Genomic DNA, 20477 nt, shown 5'->3' with positions numbered 1-20477 from the left:
GACATACGATTAAGTTCTTTCTTATTTCCTCCCAGCATTAACGTTGATTTGTTGTGTCCTTAGGCTACATTAAATAAAACAATGTACGCAATTTTGTTTAAAATACGCCATAACATAACCAATCCAAACCACTTGGCGTGACAGCCCTTTCTGGGTCTGAGCTGTTTCAACGCCATCTGTTAGGGACCAGCTGAACTACGTCCAACCCAGCAATGAACACGTGGCCAATGCGCTGCGTCGCTCCATCTTTAATAGGCGTATTAAGAGCTTTCTATACGTATTGGCTGGTATGTATTTTATTCACTTGACTCCCCAGTTTGCCTCACGACGCTGGGTGAACGTCAAAAATTGGAGAGCATCGGCCGGAATTCGAGCCCGGGACCACGCAGGCGCTCTAACTACTTGACTACAGTCCCCATATGCTACAACATAGTACAATAGATATCGAAACATAAGGTGAAAAAAGCATGAAGTGGAGAAATGAAAAAAAAAATCCTTCCGCTCTTAGATTGCGGGAAATATAAAAATTGACTGAAATTTTGAAATTTTGCTATTCCTAACTAAAAAAAAAAGTGAGTAAAATCACAAATTATGGTTGGTAAAATGCGCAGTTTGCAATGTAAACAAATCAAAGACCAAACTGTGATATTCATTTACAGTTTTTCCATGTTCACTTAAAGACATTTTCAAATGATCAAATATGTAGATTTATAGAATTTGGTACAAAATATTAAAATTGTGATTGCGATGTAATAGTATAATTAATAATTAAGATAATTTTCATTGCATCAAATTTTCACCCAAAACTGCTTTTTTCACCTTTTCACCAAGCAATTTCAGTACTGTTTTCCGCCAAATATCCCTACTGGTAATTTGTAGATCATTAAAAAAAAAATCAGAGAATAAATTTTTGAATAAATTTTCGAAACGAGACGAAAAAAGCTTTCCAACAATCGAGACGAGGCGAGAAAGTACATTCTTCGAGATTCGAGACGAGGTGTGAGCTCTATTTATAAAATTACAAGTTGAAACGACAAAACCTTATTTCTCGTCTCGTCTTGTCTCGCGGGCAACACAGTTCGAGACTCTTCTGTTTTCTTCTATATTCTCTTTCTTACATCAATCTTTTATAATAATTCGGTTTCATTAATTATCTATTTCCTGTAGCATGAAGGACAATCTAAGACATTAAATGAAAAGTTTTATTTATTTTTTTGAAACTGAAAGAGGGATTTTTAATTTTCGTTTTACGTTCATCTTAATGTTCGATCTGGTCCTGTAAATAATATTGGTCCTATATTTGAGTGACAGAACACACAAAAGTTCGCCTGTTCTTCATTTGTCGTTGAGTTTACATAAGCGGAGTCTGTGATTGGTTGCTGCATCCTTTTCACCAGCGGCTCCTTTTCATTTCTATGAATAAAAGTACATTTTTGTGAAAAATTGAGAAGAAACGGCAGAAAAGGGGCTTTTCTTTATATTTTTCCTTCTATGCTGCATTTCCAAACCCTTTTTAAAAGAGGGAACACTACACATACAATACGCTCATTGACAACAGTTCGGATCTACCTCAAATCTCAAAAGGTGACGGTAGGGTAGGGTGAGATGCTGAAGCGTCAAGACGGCGTGACAGCCGGGGGAAAGGGGGGGACGGAGGTGGCGTAACGTTAAGAGAAATAATGTATACCAAAAAGGAAATAAATGTATGTATTTGTGTGTGTGTGTGCAAAAGCTTAGAAGTTCAAAAAGGAGCGGGAGTTGTATGGTGGGGTGGGGTAGCAGAATGTTATGTAAAGTAAAACTTAGTTCTTCGTTACATCTGGTTACATGGCGCGGGTGGCTTTCTCAGAGTAGATAGATACTTCTCTTTGGCTACAAAGAGGTGGTGGGGACTATGAGAGGAGGGAGGGGGAACTAGTTCATTCTCTCATACCACCCCCTTCCCTCCTATGTCAGTCAATTCCTCTTTCCTCAACCCCCCGCCCACGTTCATTTCACTCATTTCCTTTGCTGTCGTTTTGAGTTTGTTACCATTCAAGAGGACAGAGTCTATCTCCACATATGGAAGTAAGTATGCGAATATTATTCCATAAATAGGCTATATATTTGTAAAAAGAAATTGCGCGTCTTGTGCGACTCTTTTTAAAAAGTAAATTCAATAAGAAAACATTGCGGATTTGGTGCAGCATTTTTAATTCAACTTATAAGTCATAACTGCTCCCATTTAGGGACAGCCTTAGGATTTTAATTTGGGTAGGCCCGCTCCCTCGCTTATGGATACACCTTTGATTGATTAATGATAGTAGGAAATTACTTTTACAGTAGTGGTTGATGCTATTTGTTAAATAATTATCTACCATTAATTTAAATAGTGGAAAATATATTTACTCTTTATTGTATCTTTTAGCATTTATATGTTTTTCAAAATTTTTGAGTAGGTCCGTGCCTACCTTCTAAAGCCGCCACTGCTCCCATTCGGTGGATACTTCAAAAATCGATGTTCATTTGTTTTGTTTTGATTTGTTTGTTTGTTCATTCAAGTTTAGCATCTTTGTTTTTGTTTTTTTTAGCACCGGGGCTATATTAGAAGTGGACTTAAAATTTAAAGTGGAATCGGAACACTGTAGCCTTTAAATTTCAGTGGTCTCCCACCGGGCAAGGGCGTCCATCAGGGGGGCAAGGTGGGGCGCTCGGCCCCCCTAAGAGGAAATTATACTTGGGAATAGCGAAAACCCAATAGAATTTTTATTGATTACAGCAAAATTTGAAACTGTATTTGAAATGTCGCTTATACTTGCCTCCCCTTGGAAACCACAACACGGACGCCCTTGCCACATGGGCGGGAGTCGAACTCAGGACCTGGTGCACCGAAAGACATGCGTCAGTAGTCACCAGACGTGGGAAGGACACTCATGTCTACACAATTCTATCCCTCATCGCTGGTTTAGTGGTTATCGACGTGGCAGGAGGACCCAGGTTCGTTTCCCAGTTGAAGAGCATCGAACACACCACAATGGTTTGGATTTCGATATAAATTGTAAGATTTTGACTTTGACCGTCCTTGCTCCAGACAAAGTACGTAAATACAAACAACCAGTACACATCTCGATCAACTCCCCATGAGTTCCATCGTGGCTAGTGTAAACGCCTTTGGCGTAAGAAGCCCTGGTTCGATTCTCGGTTGGAGCTTATGTGGTTCAGATCCGATATTAAGCTGTAGTCTATCTCTCATATATCCTCTCTGCTGAAAGGAACGCTAAATTGAAAATCAAATAGAATCAAAATCTACTAATACCTCTACCTTGTAACCTCATGGTTAGCGCCCTTGCGGGTGGAAGCTGTATCTTGCTTGGAATACAGGACTTCAGATCTAACCCAAGTAGCTTTCAAATCGCACTTATGCTATTACACAACCTTTTAAAAGAAGATTAAGCTCTGTATTGCATAAGAATGTAAAGACAATGTTACAAATCATTTTCCTTGAAACAGTGCTATGCATGACAGTTATTGCCCGCTTTTCTCCATTCTTTTTTGTATCGCCTGAAAAAGAACACATGCGCGCCCTAGTGACATGATCATGAATTACTCTATACCTATTAGGAGAGTTTTTTTGTGTATGTGTGTGTGTTTAGGGCTGTGTGCACATGCCAGAGTTGAAAATGAATCGCCATCTAGTACATGTTTTGTTTTTTTACCATTTCTTCCATTTAAAAAAAAAAAGTTATGATATTTAAAAAAACTAGTAATTTTTCTACTTATTTAATAGGCCCTATAAGTAGACACTTTTTATTATAACTTCCGGTAACACGCTTTATGTGTAATTTCTTAGTTGATATCAAACAGGCAAGTTTGGAAATCCATGAATTGTTTTTTGGAAGGTGAAAAAAGAAAGAAAGGTATAGAATCTGGTAACATTGAAGAATTTATAGTGCTTTGGTCGGTACTTAGAAAGAAAGAGAGTTGTGATTCGTGTCAAAAATAAGTCGTATTTAATATTATGACACGAATAATTAATGCTTTTTTTTTTAATGAGTTAAAGGCCTCTTTGTTATATGAAGCGAATTAAATTTTGTTAACCTAACTTGTGAATTTATGTTTGAAGAAATACCGTATATTAATATGCATTTGTAATAATGATAAATATTTTTTCTCAAAGTGGGTATTAGGGGGGTGCGGTGGTTCAGTGGTAGAGCGCTCACCTCCGGTGCTTCGGGTCCCTGGTTCGATCCCAGCTCGCGCCATGTGGACTTTGTAGTGGACAAACACCGTGCTCGTGGTTTTTCTCGAGGTTCTCCCGTTTCCTCCCACTTTCTTCATTCCACCATTTCACTCATCTCTCATCATCACCGTCTTGTTTAGCCTAACCGTCATGATTTCATTTCAATATATTAAGAGCTTCTCCTTGGCTAAGCTGTTAGTATACGCTAGTTATTCACATAAATTTTGACCCTGGTTAACATACGTGCTTTTGGTATCGGAGACCCGGGTTCGATTCCCGGCGGGAGTTCATGTGATTTGGATTCCACGTTAATCAGTAGGTCCCGTCTCATATGAGATTAAACTCAAAATCAACTCAATATATTAAATAAGACATTCTTGTTGACTTTACATATGATTCAAATGGTATTACTTACATCAGAGGCGTCTGCGTCATTAAAATTTTAAACGAGTCCAAATAATTATCTGAAACACTTAACTTAATTAGCAGTTTGAAAAGAAAAGAAATTTTAATTTGTTTAGTTTACAAAAGAAAATCGTTCGTTCGTAATTAATAACATGACGAGCAGGCCCGTAGCCAGAATAATAAGACAGGGAGGGGCGAGATAATTTTGGGTGGGGCTAACTTGAGTTCACCTTACATTCATTCATACATATCAATAAATAATTGAAAGTTTTAGTTGGGGCTGAGTTCCTCCTGGTCACCCCTAGCTACGGATCTGTATCTGGGTGGAGGTGAGTATTGAGGTCAAATCTATTAAGTAAGTTGATTAGCACAAATTTGTTGGGAAAAATGTCAGTAAGAGATTTGTTTGGCAGTGGATAGCTTAAGGAAAAAAGAAATGGTGTTTTGCTTACGTAGAGTGTCCGGAAACTTTCTGTATGCTGCTTCATATAATAGATGTTAAAAAGCAGACTTTTTCGAAAGTAAAAACATATTCTGTACATACTTCTACCTCTACGAAGGTCTTTCTTAGGATATATCAGTAAATGTAATTTGGTTTACATGTCTTACATTACTTACATAGAAGCATGCATTCATAGTGCACCAAAAAAAAAAAAAAAAAAAAAAAAAAAAAAACAGACGCCCTGTATTATAAATTTGTTACCATTGCTTTATGGTAACGCTAAATTTCTCAAACACTGGTATTAGGAACATAGAGATACCATTCCAGCATTTACTTTGTGATCCAAAAAAGAAAAAAGAAACGAAAAGAAAGAGAAGAAAAAATCTGGTAAAATATAGTGTCTTCTTCCACTGTGTACCATCTTCTCGACTATCCTTCATTTCCCATTAATTAAAACCTCAATCTCTTGGTCCTAAGGCAAAATGTTCTCGGTGACGAGATAACAAACGGTGTCCCAAATTTAAGAAAGTTTTTCTTTTTTCTTTTTTTTAAACGAAAAACAGAATGGAATTAGGACTAGGAATTAGATTTCTGTTTTTTTTTTTTTTTTTTTTTTTTTTTTTTTTGACATCTATGGTCATGTTACTTAGTCACCATGTGAGGAATGACGTCTCTCAGCGATCACACTTCCCGGGAAATTGGAGAGGACGTACGAAATGGGGAAGGAAGGAAGCGGCGTGGGACCTATATGTTGAGTATTATCTCGACATTTGTTTGGTGTGAATGAGAAGAACCAGGAAAAATCTTAATTAGGATGACTGTCTCGAAAAAGCTGTTACACCTTTTTCGACCAAGTGCCTCCACCAGGAATCGAATCCAGGACCGCTCGCACCAAAGGCAAGAGTTTTAGCGACTACGCTAAGCTCTTGAAAATTTTTGCGACAAATTATGTGGGACTGCGCGACACACCGGTTGGTAACCACTGGTATGGTATCTCGTCCCGGTATACACCATCTCCTTCACTTTCCTTCATTTCCCATTACTGAAACCTCGACCTCTCGCTTCTAAGGCAAAATCTACTCGATGACGGTATAACAAACAGTTTCTCTAATTCGCAGGCACGGTGGCTCAGTGGTAGAAATATTACCGCTAGTGCTTGGGGTCTTTGGTTCGATTCCCAGCCAAATAAGTTTATGGTGAACATCATCCTGTTCGTAGGTTTTCTCGGGATACTCTTGATTCCTCCCACTTTCCCATTTCACCGATTTTTCCATCATCATTCACTTGCTTTAATCATCGTCTCCCTTAGCTAACAGGCATAATCATGAGACGTTAAACTGAAATATTTCTTTTTTTTTTCTCAAATTTAAAAAAAGTTTTTTTTTTCTTTTTAAGAGTATGGTTAGTATGATTATTACACAGTTCAGTACTGAGGGCGCACTGGCTCAGTGGTGGAGCGTTCACCTCCGGTGCTTGGGGTCCCTGGTTCGATCCCAGCTCACGCCGTGCGGACTTTGTGGTGGACAAACACCGTGCTCGTGGGTTTTCTCGGGGCTTTCCCGTTTCCTTCCACTTTCTTCATTCCACCATTTCATTCATTTCTTATCTTCACCGTCTCGTTTAGCCAGCCTCACCGGCATAATCGTGGGACGTAAAACTTAAAGATTTCACCTCAATACTGAGGATACAAGTCCAGAGTGAACTGAGGTTAAGGTTTAGAGTGAGGACATTCTGGATTTATTAATAACATTGTAAATTTATTAAGAACTTTAATTTCTTTATTAGTAACCCACTGATAGCAAAGCCTTTGAAATGTTAACTAATTGAAATTTTACCATACTAAGAAAGTGTAACTGATTACATGCATTTTTGATTTAACTTGATAACATTATATATATTTATTCAACATTAGTTTTTTTTTTCTTTCTTTCTTTGTCGTATTAAACCCTGCTGTGACATTCAGTTCGTTTTTGCATGTCTCTGAACCATTTGTCAACGAAAAAAAAATCTCCGTTAAATGTTCCAATTTGGAAATAGTTTTTTTCTTTAAAAGGTGGGGAGGGGGACTCTTTCAGTAATTTATTTAAGAACACATTCTTTTGTTTCTTTGAATGATGACGATTATGATTATGAAAGCTGTTATCGAATGAAGTTGTCAAAATTTCATGATGATCTAGAGTGGGGTGGGTAAGAGGGAAGTGGTGGGGGGCGTTAAGGAAATCTGGACTTCTTATTTTCTTCTTTCGTCCTGCGAAGCGGTAAGAACAAATTTCGCTTTTTTACGGTTTTCAGTACGGGGTTGTTGAAAATCTTCCATATTTTTCATTCATATGAGCGACTTGTTGTAATATAATCAGATTAGCTTGTGTTCAACTCTGTGGGTTTTCTTTTCTTTCGGAATTGTGGGAAAAATCAGGACGTGTCCCTGCCTTTTCATCAAACTTGTACAGGTAAACCACTTTTCAAAATCTATAGTAGAGGCTCTTTTTTGTGTAAATTTGTAACTTTCAGGCTAAGTTCAACCTATCAAATCATGTTGTTCATTTCTTACTTCTGATATTAGAGAAATGTAATCTTTCTCTCTCTCTCTCTCTCTCATAACACACACACACACACTCTCTCTCTCTCTCTCTCTAACGAAAGGGAGTGTGTTGGGGAAAATTTTCCTTTTTTTTCCTTTTCTTTATATTGTCTTTTTTCTCTTTTTCTTTTTCAAGTACATCTGTATCGTTCGTTACGGTGTGACATGTAAAGTTCCATGTCACTAATTCCAGCTTGTGTTATTGGCTGCCTCTTCGAAGCGGGGGATGATGGTTCATTTATTGTTTTGTTTGTTCATGAATAACCTTGATTTTGTAGTTAACATAAAACCCGAAAAAAAAAAACTTTTGGTTTTGACTTTTCTTTTTACCTTTTTTCCCTCTGTTAGCAAATACAAAAAGGGAGTCTACCCCCTTGTTTCGTTAACATACTTTTTTTTTTTGCTTACACTTCTTGAATCTCTTCCCCCCCCCCTCTCCGCTTCCAATACCCGTTTCTAGTTACATTTTGGATTATAGAGGACATTGTTATGCTTCAAAGGGTATTCTCTCCCCCTCCCCTTTCCCCCAAGAAAGTAAAAGCAATCTAATTTATTATTCGTTCCAAAGTAAACGAAAATAAAAAAAAAAAACTTATGTGAGGCGTGGGGTCATCGTGCAGTAAGACTGAAAAGATTTATTTCGCAACCGAAAAGCACTTTTAGAAAGAAGAGAAATCTATCAGTATGTCATTTATTGATAGATTTTCTTTTTTTCTCGGGTAAGGGGAGACAATTTGTTGTATGTATTCAAAGAATTGTCACTGTTATTATTATTATGAAAATAACGATACTTAGTATTTAATGGCTGATTATATTTTTCTCTTTCTTTTTTTTTCCAGGAGCGGATGTGCCGAGACTTTCTATTGGTGAATACAAGTATACCGTCTAACAGTCCGGTCGCAAATATTCTGCGTTGAGTTTTTTTCAAAAAATCCCCTTCAGTGGGAATTTGGTGTTGTAATAAAAGAGTTTTATCCTCGAAGTTAACACATCATCAAAAAACAAACAAAATACCGAAGTTGTGACGGAGGAAGAAAAAAAGCCAAAAATTCATTTTATTTCGTCAAGTGCAATCAGGAAAGTGTATGTGTGTGTGCGGTCGGGAGTGTGTGTTGTATACTATATATATATTATATATTATAGATAATTAATTGAAAAAAAAAGCATGATACGTCTCTTCATCTATGTATACCAATGTGCAGTGGATTGCTTGTGTTCATCATATTCATCATAGTAGGCATCCCGCAAAACAGTGCAAGTGTTCCGTTTGTTTCGTCGAGAGTGGATACATTTAACGTTTCATGTGTTCGATTTGTTTAGTTCAATTGTTACTCTTTGTTCGTTATTGTGGGGCTGTACGATTTTGAGAAAATTCTTCGTTAAGGATATTTTCAGTGTGACGGTAGCGGTGTGGTGCATTCTGGGAAAATATCCGGAGCATGAGTTCATATTTTGCGAATTCTTATCCTATCCCAGACTTGCGCAATGGTACTCCAGACCACTATGCCACCCAAGCTGTGAATGCTCAAGTGAATAATGACCCTTCGTGCGATCCCAGTTTGAGACAAGCTATACCGCAGCATTATGGAGGGGCACCTACCGGACACTCCCCTCAGGGTATGCCCTATCCACGGTTCCCCCCATATGACCGATTGGACATCCGGGCGGTGGGGAATGCAGGGGTTAACTATTACAGCCAAAATGCCCAGCCAGGCATTAACCCAATCGTTGACGGCCAGGGCTACAGACCAAATTCCCCTACAGTCAATTCGATGGGGGCACACATGGCCCCTAATCAAACTCCTGTGTCGCAATACTCGAGTTGTAAGTTGCAAGCGGCGGCGGGTCCTGGGAGTCCTAATGGCGGCCCGCCAAATCACCACCGAATGGACCAGACCAATCACCATATGGCGGCGCCAAACCATCACCAAAATCACATGATGTACAACAATGTGAATCAACAGCACCATCAAGTGGTAAACGTGACGCAGCACCAGCAAGCCCCTCCGCCGCCCCCTCAGCCCCAACCGCAGCAGCAGCAGCAACAGCAGCCGACGACGAATCCTGCAGCAGCGTTGCCGAGTCCTTTGTATCCTTGGATGAGGAGTCAGTTTGGTAAGTTTCTTTGTCCTTTTTGTATCCTTAGTGCTAAATTCTGTTCCAGGTTGTGTGATTATCTTATATATTGTAGAAGCCGTCCTGGGCCACTGAAAAGTATGAGAATAACACATTTTAAAATGTTTTATATCAAGTGTAAGAGAAATAGAATGGTACAAATTAAATCCTTCAGTTTTAAGTATCACTTTATGGCCAGGGGCGTACTCATGGGGCGTATGAGTCCCCCTCCCGAAATTTCGTAAGTCGACATACAGTTGTACATTTTCTTAATAAAATTATACCTGTTTACCAGAGAAGTACTTGATATAGACTAAAGATTTGACCTTATTCATCATCTGTACTATTTCTTTTCTGTTAAAAACAATCTAATTTTATCATTTTTCGTAAGAACATAGGTGTCAGTACTTAAATATTACTTATTTTTCCCTTTTATGACTGTAGAATAACACCTGATCAATATTAAATAAACATAGTGTTTTGTATATTATTGGACCCCCCCTAAAATCTTGGACCCCTCCCAATAAAAATTTCAGGATGCACGACTGATTATGGCTTGTAGGTTAAAGGAGACGGTGATGATGAGTGTGATGAATGAAATAGTGGAATGAAAAAGTCGAAAAATACGGGAAAACCCCAAGAAAACCCAAGTAACACGGTGTTGTCCAATAGTAGAAGTGACACAAGGCATGTGTAAATCCGAGTCGTTGATTATCTACTGTTTACATTAATGAGATCCCATCTTTTCTTATTAAATATGTTATGTGTTATCTTTAAGAAGTCATTACCAGTAGTACTTCAGATCCTTTTTTAATACTGTATTAGATTTCAAGTCAGTGGCGGCTCGGAAGGGGGGTTATATCAGTACAAATTAGTTTATCTTTACAAGTTAAGCAAAAAAAAAAAAAAAAAGTGAAATTATGTAAGCTTCTTTCTTTAACTTGCAGGCTAAAATTTTAATTTTTTACTGATATGACTTTTCTTACGAGCTGCCAACAAAAGGTATGCAAAGTAATAAGTTCACTCTTAATCTCCTGTGCAAACACACAGAACCATACTAAAATATTAATCCTATATTTATACATAGGTATTGGATTCTAACATTCACCGTATGCTACAACTGTTTGTAAACATTTACTAAGGCATCTGAGCTTTGTATTTCTAAAATATATCAGTGAATCATGTGTGGGCTCACAGGGAAGGGGGGATCAGTAGGCAGGGATATTCCTCCCCGCAGACTTTGAAATCGACATATGAGAATATTTACAAGTTTTACAACATTTCAAGGCAGATGAATCTTAAAATTTAAATTTACGACCGTCTTCATCACACTGCAATTGTATTTCTGTTCTCAGTGATAGCTATCATATTACTAGTTGAAATGTCCGTTTTTTTTTTTTTTTTTTTTTTTGCACGGGGATAATAGATTTAAGAAAACTATTTAAGAGAACTAATCACAGCGAAATTAAAATACCGCTAATTTTACAGTAATTATGTGATATCTTCAAATAGATAAAGATAATCGAAAAGTGGAACAAGAGCGTGCTAGAGAACACTATTCTGTATGAGGTATCGTTATCACGAGTCACCTAGTAGCTTTCAGTTTGTAGCCATTTTAAAACTCGATAATAAATGTCGATTTTGTAAATGGCTGGAAATCGAAAGCAGATAAGTGAGTTGTGATAACGGTATCTCATGTATAAAATAATATTTTCTAGTGAGCTCTTGTTCCACTTTTCGATTGTCTTTTATCTATTTGAAGATATCATATAGGCTAATTACTGTGAAATGAGCGGTATTTTAATTTCGCCGTGATGGGGTCCCTTAAACGCTCCTCTTCTTGGAATACGTATTTCAATGAAAAACTAAGGATAAAATTCCTTATCTTAATTTCGGCATGAATTTTGAACACCATGGCCCGTTTAAGAGACGTCTTGGATTAAAGTGAGATTATAAAAACGTAGCTCGAAGTAGCTGCTAACTATGTTTCAAAATTCATCTCAAACTGTTCAGCCAATCCATTTTCCCGTGATGCGATCATAAATAACAAATAACGTTGTTTTCAATGTGGTAAAAAAAATACATAAAGAAAATGCTTTCCTTCTCGTTAAAACAGGAAATTCCAGAATCGCTAGAAGAAATGTTTGTTTATTTTTAATGGGGAATTTAGATGGGGCTTCATGTTTGTAACTTGATAACCTTGATAGAATTGTAAATTTTTCCTATAAATTATGACCCTGGTTAGTATACAAGCTTTTGGCGTAGGAAAGCCCGGTTCGATTCCTGGCGAGAGTTCATGTAGTTCGGATCCCACGTCTTATATAGCCACCTTCCTTAAAAGGACGCTAAGCTGAAATTAAACCAAACCCTCAAAAATATGATCCTCACTCCCTTTCTTAGGATTTACATTTTAATCAAGGTAACGTGATAAAAAAAAAATAGTTCGGATAGAAGAACAGCTGAAGGTAGTTGATAAGCTTATCCGAAAATTCATTTCAGTTGTTTCAGTTGATTCACTGTGATTCCATCACACGTAAGATTAGTTTCATTTATACGTAAGATTTGATAAGAAATGAAATGAAATCTTTCAGTTTAACGTCCCACTATTATGTCCCTTGGGCTCCCGATGATTAAGGCAAGTGAATGATGATGGAAAAATTGGTGAAATGAGAAGGTGGGAGGAAACGGGAGTAGCCAGAGAAAAGCCATGGACACGATGTTGTCCGCCATAAGCTTACTTGGTCGGGAACCGAACCAGTAACCTCATGCATCAGAGATTAGAGCTCTACCACTGAACCACCGTGCATGATATGTAAATTGAAATGAAATTCAGTTCAATTATGATGGAAGAACTTATGGAAGGAATGTGGGAGGAAACGGGAGAATCTCGAGAAAACCCACGGACACGACGTTGTCCACCAGAAACACTTGGGCGGGCATCGAACCAGCAACGAACCTACGCACCAGAGGTAAATACTTTACCACTGAACCATCGTGCTACCTTTATTGCTAACTCTTAACAAGCTGGGGGCGCGGTGGCTCAGTGGTAGAGCGTTCACCTCCGGTGCTTGGGGTCCCTGGTTCAATCCCAGCTCGCGGCGTGTGGGCTATGTTGTGGACAAACACCGTGCTCGTGGTTTTTTGGGGGTTCTCCCGTTTCCTCCCACTTTGTTCATTCTACCATTTCACTCATCTCTCATCATCACTGTCTCCTTTAGCCTAACCGGCATAATCGTGGGACGTAAAACTTAAAGATTTCATTTCATTTCATTTTCTATTAACAAGCTTGGCCAAGGTGATTATTATAGCTGTCTATTGCAACAACAACGAAAAAAAAAAAAAACAGCATTCAAAAATTTGCTATCTTTCAAGAGTTGTCATGTAAATTAAACGGATGTACTAGCATTAGGATATATCTTATAAGACCAGGTTACTGACGTGATGCTTGTTAATTTTTAATCATTAGTTGATTAAATATATATTATTTTAGAACAAATAGGTAATGAAAGACTGTTGTAATTCAAACCACTATCTGCAACCTGTACGCTAATTAACACCAACTTAAGCACCGTAAGTTACCACGCTTAGACGTATATATTTTCACTGCAAATCAAGATATCAGCTACGTGTAAGTAAGAGCATATATATTGAAATGCTTTTAACTTGTAAAAGAATCGAGAAACTCATGTTTCAAAGTCAACAATTTACCAAAAGATCCATTCTCGAGGCGCTGTGTAAGTCACAATACCTTTTGGTACCTCCTGCAGACAAACACTTTTACAACGACCATAAAACTTGCTTTTTTTCAAATACATTTTACTGCACTGCATGTTCTGGAACTGGAGCTGTTCATGTAATATCAGTGCAAGACGTGAAAGAAAAGCTATTGTCTAGTTTTGCCCTAGTTTCTGCTCAAACGAAACACAAAGGTAGTCGTGTCGTGAAATGGCTGACAGATTTATTAAGAGCACCTCTTCGTATTCTTTCGGATTGTCCATCTGCCTTCTTTTTTTGCTTTTTCTGTCCTAATTTTTAGCAGCAGAAATATTCTGATTGTTAGCCTAGACAATGGACAAAGTGGCTTTCTTTTTTTCTGGAAGCTATGTTCACAAGTTGAAAAGGTGGACAAAAGCTTAGGACATTCAACCTTCTGGTCGCACCAAACACGGAAGTGTCCCTCAAGTTCTTTTATGGCTACAGTGGACAAGTTGAGTCCGGTTTTCAGTGAGGTTTTAGCGCGTCGGTTTCTTGTACGTTGTTGGAAGAAATTTTAAAAATCGTGCAAAATTACGCAAAAATTATCGATCTTTCTTCCTATAACTGACTGGTAAAGCATCCTTCTTTTAAGATCTAAGATCTATGCCATCAATTTCCTTTGAAGTCCCGCACTATGCGAGGCGAGTGTTACAATGTCTTAATTGAATTCTCTTATGTTACTTACGGTCGCTCATGTGACTGTTAGTTCAGTGATATGTGGTCAGCACATCCTCATCAACTATTTTCAGCTTCGGTGGCTCAGTGGTACAGAGTTTACCTCTGGTGCGTGGGGTCTCTCGTTTGATCCCCGGTCAAATAAGTTTGTGGTGGACAACATCGTGTCCATGGGTTTTCCCGGATACTCCCGTTTCCTCCCACATTCCCATTCCACCAATTCTTTCGTCATCATTCACTTATTTTAATCATCGTTTCTCTTAGCTTAAGGGAATAATCGTTAAACTGAAAGATTTCATTTTATTTTCAAGATTTCATTTTCAGCTTTCTAGATAAGAATTTAATGCTTCTTAATTCATATAACTCCAATTGCCTTACGATGCTGGGTTGACACCAAAAATTGTATCCCCGCCGAGACTGGAACCTATTAAACGTTCGGCTATGCATGAGCATATATATATATATATATATATATATATATATATATATATATATATATATATATATATATATATATATATATATATATATACGAGGGACATACTGAAAGTTGTCAGCAACATTTTTTCACAACCGTAATCTTTCTTTGTAAGTGAAACTAAATATATCATCTCAATCTACAGACCTTTTTTTCACTTTTCCATATAGTCTCCGCTTTTTTGTACACATTTTCCCCATCGTTCTGCAAGTTGGAAAATAACCTTGCGATAGAATTCCGTTTCCGCTACCTGTAGACACTGACGCACTGCTTGTCGAATATCCTTCAGTGTCTCATAGCGATGGCCTCGCATCTGTTCCTTCACAAACCGAAAAGATGGTAGTCGGAGGATGCCATGTCGGGGCTGTAGAGGGATGTGGAAGTGTTTCCCACCCAAATTTCTTGATCTGTTCCATAGTGGCTCGTGCAGTATGCGAACGCACATTATCCCGTTGAAGGATGATCTTTCCAGGACGTTTATCACGTAAGGCACGACGAAGCTTCAAAATTTCTGGATGTAGCAGGCAGAATTTATAGTTTGTCCAGGCTCAAGAAAAGTCAACCAGAATGATCCCCTGTGCATTTCAGAAGACGCTCCCCATAACTTTCCCTGCCAATTGCACTGTTTTCGCTTTCTTATTCGGTGCCGAATTCAAGTGGTGCCATTTCATACTCTGCCGTTTTATTTCAGGTTCATAATGATAGATGGATCTCCAGTCACAGTACTCGTCAAAAAGTCATCACCTTCATATCGAAATCTCCGAAGAAGGATTTGGGCAATGGTTAATCTCTGACGTTGTGAAAACATGTTGCTCACGACTTTCAGTATGCCCCTCGTAGCTTCGTCCTCGAAGACAATTTGTATTGAATCTACCAGCAAAAACAACAGTGAGGAAGGGGCTACGGACTACAGTATATTTACAGGCACCTTCCGGCAATTCGTCTTTTGAAATTGGGGCTACATCTCAATTAGAAAGACAAGCCACCGAACTGGAATCCGGAGCTTTTTGGTTTTGAAACAAAACCTCTAACTATCCTCCCCGCTTGTCTATTGGTTAGGGTTTGTGCATGATGCACCTGATCTGACGTTTTGTTCCCAGTGGGAGAGCACAAAAAGTTCATAATTATGTATCTTCAGTAATCATCTGTCTCTTGTAGCCTAAAGCACAAGACGTAGGACGTTAAACTAAATAATTCATTTAAAAAATTATAAACATTAGCTATACTACGCTCACTCAGTAAACTGTAATCGTGATTATTTGGTATTCATGTGGGTGGGTGCTGTGGGCGACCCCGCTTATGTTTGGCATTTTTTATTTAAAAAAATAAAAACTTCAGTTGGTAAACGTACAATTTTAAACAAATTCAATACTACTTTGTATGACCAGGTTAGGGGTAAAAGTGCGGGGAACGCGGGGGGACGCCGTCCCCCACCTCCAAAAAATATGTACGGCGTGCCCCCAGTTTCAAAAAAAATTACAATGGGCCCAGATACGCAAGGGGACGGCGTGAAGTCATGCCGCTACCTACCGTCCCCCACTTTTTCAGATAAACTTTTACCCCTGGACCAGGTCACATATAAGAAATAAACAAATGAAATTTTACGTCTTACGGTTATGTTTTATAAAAATGACGGATGAGTAATGAAAATGAATGATTCATGGGAAAAGAATGTAGAAGTCAAAAGGAAAATCCCCAAAAAACCCATAAACACGATGTTCTCCATCACAAACTCACATCTCCGGGAATCGAACTAGGGACGCCTTGCACCACAGATGAGCCCTGTACCACGAAGTCAACGTATCACCCTAACTCACCTGTAAGTTTTCTGCTTCTAATCTGGCAATACCCGAATAATTTATCTGAAAAGTCGTTTTGGCTTTATACACTACTATCAGAATACCCGTTCTTCGTACGGAGAGAATAGGTTTCATTTTGCACATAAAGGGTTGAATTTGAATTTAAATGGTATCGGAAGTGTTACTGTTAATCTCAGCGACCTCGAAAACTATGGATTCGACACTAATATCGGTCATTTTCTATCATTTACGTATATATATCATGTACGTAAATATATATCACTTCTCTCCTGCTCCAAGTTGCGGGCCAGAATTTCGATTTCGGAACTGTCACTGTTCATCTCAGCGACACCGAAAACTATGGATTCGACACTAATATCGGGCATTTTCGATCATTTTTAAATATCCCCCGCTCCCCTAAGTTCTATCGTCAAAGTGAAGTAATAAATACCATCCCAGGCCCGAGAGTTATTAAGTCACAAACGTAGTCATTTTGATTTTTATGTATTTTTATATATATACGTTGTACCTACGTTGTACCGTCAAAGTGAAACGATAAAAAACATCCCCAGGCCCGAACCTCATTCAAGTTGAAAATTCGATCGAGATCGATCGGATTGTTCAAGAGTTATTACGTCATAAATATAGTGACTTTCATTCTTATTTACATAGATAGATAGATATTGTTATTATGGTAACCATGTCAACTCTTGGAAATATCCAAATGTGTCAGCTGCATATGTAAAAATCGAAAAACAGAGGGAGTTCTGTTGACGTGTTGAATATCATTCCCATTGTGTATTGTAGCTGTAGGTTCATTCTGTTTCCGACGTAATTGCTTGGTTAATGGCTTTTCTTGCTGACTTTATGAGCTCTTCTGCAGAGGTTTTTATAGCTTTTGAACGAGCAGGAGGTCAAAACATATAATACAGTTGTTTAAGCTATTGACAACTTTATTTCCAGCGCGGCGTGAGGCTCACTTGTTATGGAAGACTAGGGGAGAGGGGGAGTTTCTTTTCTTGTGAATAGGTAGGAAATGGAATGCCCTATACTGTATCCAAAACTGTTTCAAAAAGTTATTTGTTTATACGCTTCTTCCGTCATTTTTAAGGGTAACTTCTGTGCAAGCATTGTCTTGTTATACTTTGCTACTGAAAATGGCCTCTACCTGGCATGGCCTCTCTCTCTTTTCGTAAAAACATTTGAAGTAAACTGCTACTTTAGTTTTTAGTCGACTACCAGTACAACTTTAGTAGAAGTGCAACAGGCATCAGTGTTAGTAGCTTAGCTGTTCCGTGCAGATCAAAGTTCAGGTACGATTCTCTTTTCTTTTTTTCTAAGTAAACCATCAGGGCATTTAATTTACTTATTTATTTATTTATTTATTAACTTTTTTGCATCGATTTGGTTTTTAGGAGTTTCCATGCAGTGTTGCCAGATTGGGCTACAAGTTGCGCATTGAGAGATTTTTTTAACCCTTTTAAATCTTTGGTGCCTATTTTTAGGTACTAGGATAGTGTCTTCGTTATTCGATTAAAAAAGTAGCAATAAAGCTTTTTACTTTTTTTTTTTTTTTTTTTTTGTTTCTTCAAGCATGAAGACATTGTAAACCATAGTTTGACGCCTTTATGCGTCGAGACATAGGGTGTGGTGACGTCATAACTTGAAACAAAGGAATTTTTTGTTAGGACTATTTTTAAAATTTTTTGGCGGGCTTACTTTTGCACCTAGAAGACAAATTGAAATTTTGCACACACATTCAGTACACCCCTTAGTATTTTTCAGATTTTTTCTGATCTCTGTGTTAAAACAGGGGATGTCCAGAGGGATAAAAAGGTAAAGAAAGATATTTTGTAACAAAAATCCCTCTTTTCGCGATTTTCCCGTCTCAGATACATGATGGAGACATGTAAATGATACAGTTTGAAAGTCTGTTTTATTCTGAATGATATATGAACCATGACCCTAGGATAAATAAATATGTCTCAGGAAATTTTTATATTACACCCGGGTCTTTTTGAATAATCTGGGGCATTGTCGGGCTCATTGGTAATTTTTTTTTCCGTTCTTACTATTCAAGATAGGAGCTTGAAATTTTGTACACACATTTAGTACACCTCTTAATAGTTTTTAGTTGATTTTCAGATCTGTGCATTAACACAGGGGCTCAAAATAAAATAAAAATCAGAAAAAATCCCGATTTCTCTCAAAATTTCTCACCTCAAGGACATGATAGGGAAATATGCATAGTACTGTTTGAAAGGCTGTTCAATTTTGAAGAGAATGAGGTAAGAACCATGATTCTAGGATAAATAGGGATGTTGTTGTAGCTGTATGACTGAAAGTCTATAATTTACCATTTAAAAAGGTAAAAATTTAAAAGGGTTAAAGTGTATTTTAGAGCCCAGAAAACTGACTTAAGTAAGTACTTCTTCTTTAAAATCAGAAAAGTCGTTCATTTTATACTATCAACACCTACCCAGTTTATTATAGACTGCAGCTGAAGTAACATGGAATTTACCCTAACGCACTACCGGCAACAGTCCGAAACTGCGGTCACCGTCTGACCATTACCAAACCTGATATCTGACATGTTTATGTTTGGGCTATAAATAGTTCAAATCCGCTACTTTTGGAGCACAACCTCGCTACTTTTTAATCTTCAGATCTGGCAACACTGCTTCCATGTAATTTCTCATTGGAGCAATGGAGCATAGAAGATTTTATTAGGGAGTAATTAGGGAGTTTGGTTTACCAACACTCCTTTACATAATTCATCTTGTCTGTCCGCATGTCCGTCCGAAACACACAGAATCTCTGAAGAACTGCTTGATGGATAGCCATCGATTTTGACCAGGATGTAAGGTTAGAAATCGCGTTAATTGATGGAGATTATATTAAAAAGAAACTTCCGGTTTTAACCTTGATCACTAGGCTTCGGATCCTTAGGTTAATGTATTTAATAAAAAGGAGCTTCCTGTTTTAACATTGATCACTAGGCTTCGGATCCTTAGATTTATCCTGTTTATTAAAAAGCAGCTTCCGGTTTTAACGTTGAGCACTAGGCTTTGGATCCTTAGATTTATTCTGTTTTTATGAAAAGGAGCTAGCGGTTTTAACCTTGATCAGTAGGCTTCGGATCCTTAGATTTATCGTATTTATTAAAAACGAACTTCCGATTTTAACGTTGATCATTAGGATTCAGATCCTTAGGTTTATCCTGTTTGTTAAAAAGGAGCTTCCGGTTTTAACATTAATCACTAGGCTACGGGTCCTTAGGTTTGATCTTATTTTGTTCTTAAATAGCATTTGGGAGTTAAAAGAGGAAGCTGAAGATCGAGAAACGTGGATGAAACATTTCCGTGCATGAAACGTGGATGAAAAGAAAGAAAAAAAAAGAAACTCATTAGTTCCAGGACCAGCCAAAAGGCAGAATACCTAATAATAATAATGGAGAAAGTTTTTTTTTTTTTTTTATCATTCATACTGCTATTAGCAAAAATATTGTTATTTTATAGAATCTAAAATGTCCTAATTTGGAGGTTAGGATCCAAAATATCCTAAATTATCTTTTAGAATCTTAATTTCCTAAATTGCGGTACCATTTATTATCTTTTTAAATTTCAATTTTAAATGAAATTTTTCAGTTTAACGTCCCACACGTTATCCTTTAGGCTAAGGGAGACGATGATTAAAGCAAATGAATGATGATGGAAGAAGTTGGTGGAATGAGAAAGTGGGAGGAAACGGGATGCCCCAAGAAAACCATGGACATGATGTTTGTCCATCTCAAACTTATTTGGCCGGAGATTGAACCAGGGACCCCATGCATGAGGGGTAAGCGCTCTACCACTGTACCACCGTGCCCCTCATTGCATATTTTTGAGGCAATTTTTTTTAACGCATAAAATATGGATCGTACCCTTTTATTTTTCAACAACGTAATAACAAGACTTGCTCTACGGAGTATGTCTCTTTGTAATTTGTGGTGAGTGGGGGGGGGGGGA

The 20477-nt window shown here is 37.8% G+C and overlaps 1 protein-coding gene across 13 annotated transcripts in view; it reads left to right on the top strand.

The window, feature by feature from the left end:
* The window catches only part of LOC145678864 (uncharacterized), a 544231-nt gene that overhangs the window by 479347 nt on the left and 44407 nt on the right, over nucleotides 1-20477 (top strand). For 12 of the 13 annotated variants that reach the window (XR_014130444.1, XR_014130445.1, XR_014130443.1 and 9 more), the window contains exon 2: nucleotides 8487-9762. Coding sequence is in view for 10 of the 13 variants with exons in the window: in XM_081749437.1 (XP_081605563.1) it covers nucleotides 9087-9762 (676 nt within the window). In the remaining 3 variants the exon portion in view is untranslated. Of the gene's footprint in view, nucleotides 1-2046; nucleotides 2068-8486; nucleotides 9763-20477 lie in introns of those variants that run through there. The other variant, XM_081749440.1, reaches the window with a different exon arrangement.

Source organism: Thermobia domestica, chromosome 2, assembly GCF_964235325.1.
Source record: "Thermobia domestica chromosome 2, izTheDome1.hap1.1, whole genome shotgun sequence".
Classification (NCBI taxonomy): domain Eukaryota; kingdom Metazoa; phylum Arthropoda; class Insecta; order Zygentoma; family Lepismatidae; genus Thermobia; species Thermobia domestica.
The sequence above is the reverse complement of the archived record's forward strand: the minus strand, read 5'-3'. Positions and strand labels throughout refer to the sequence as shown.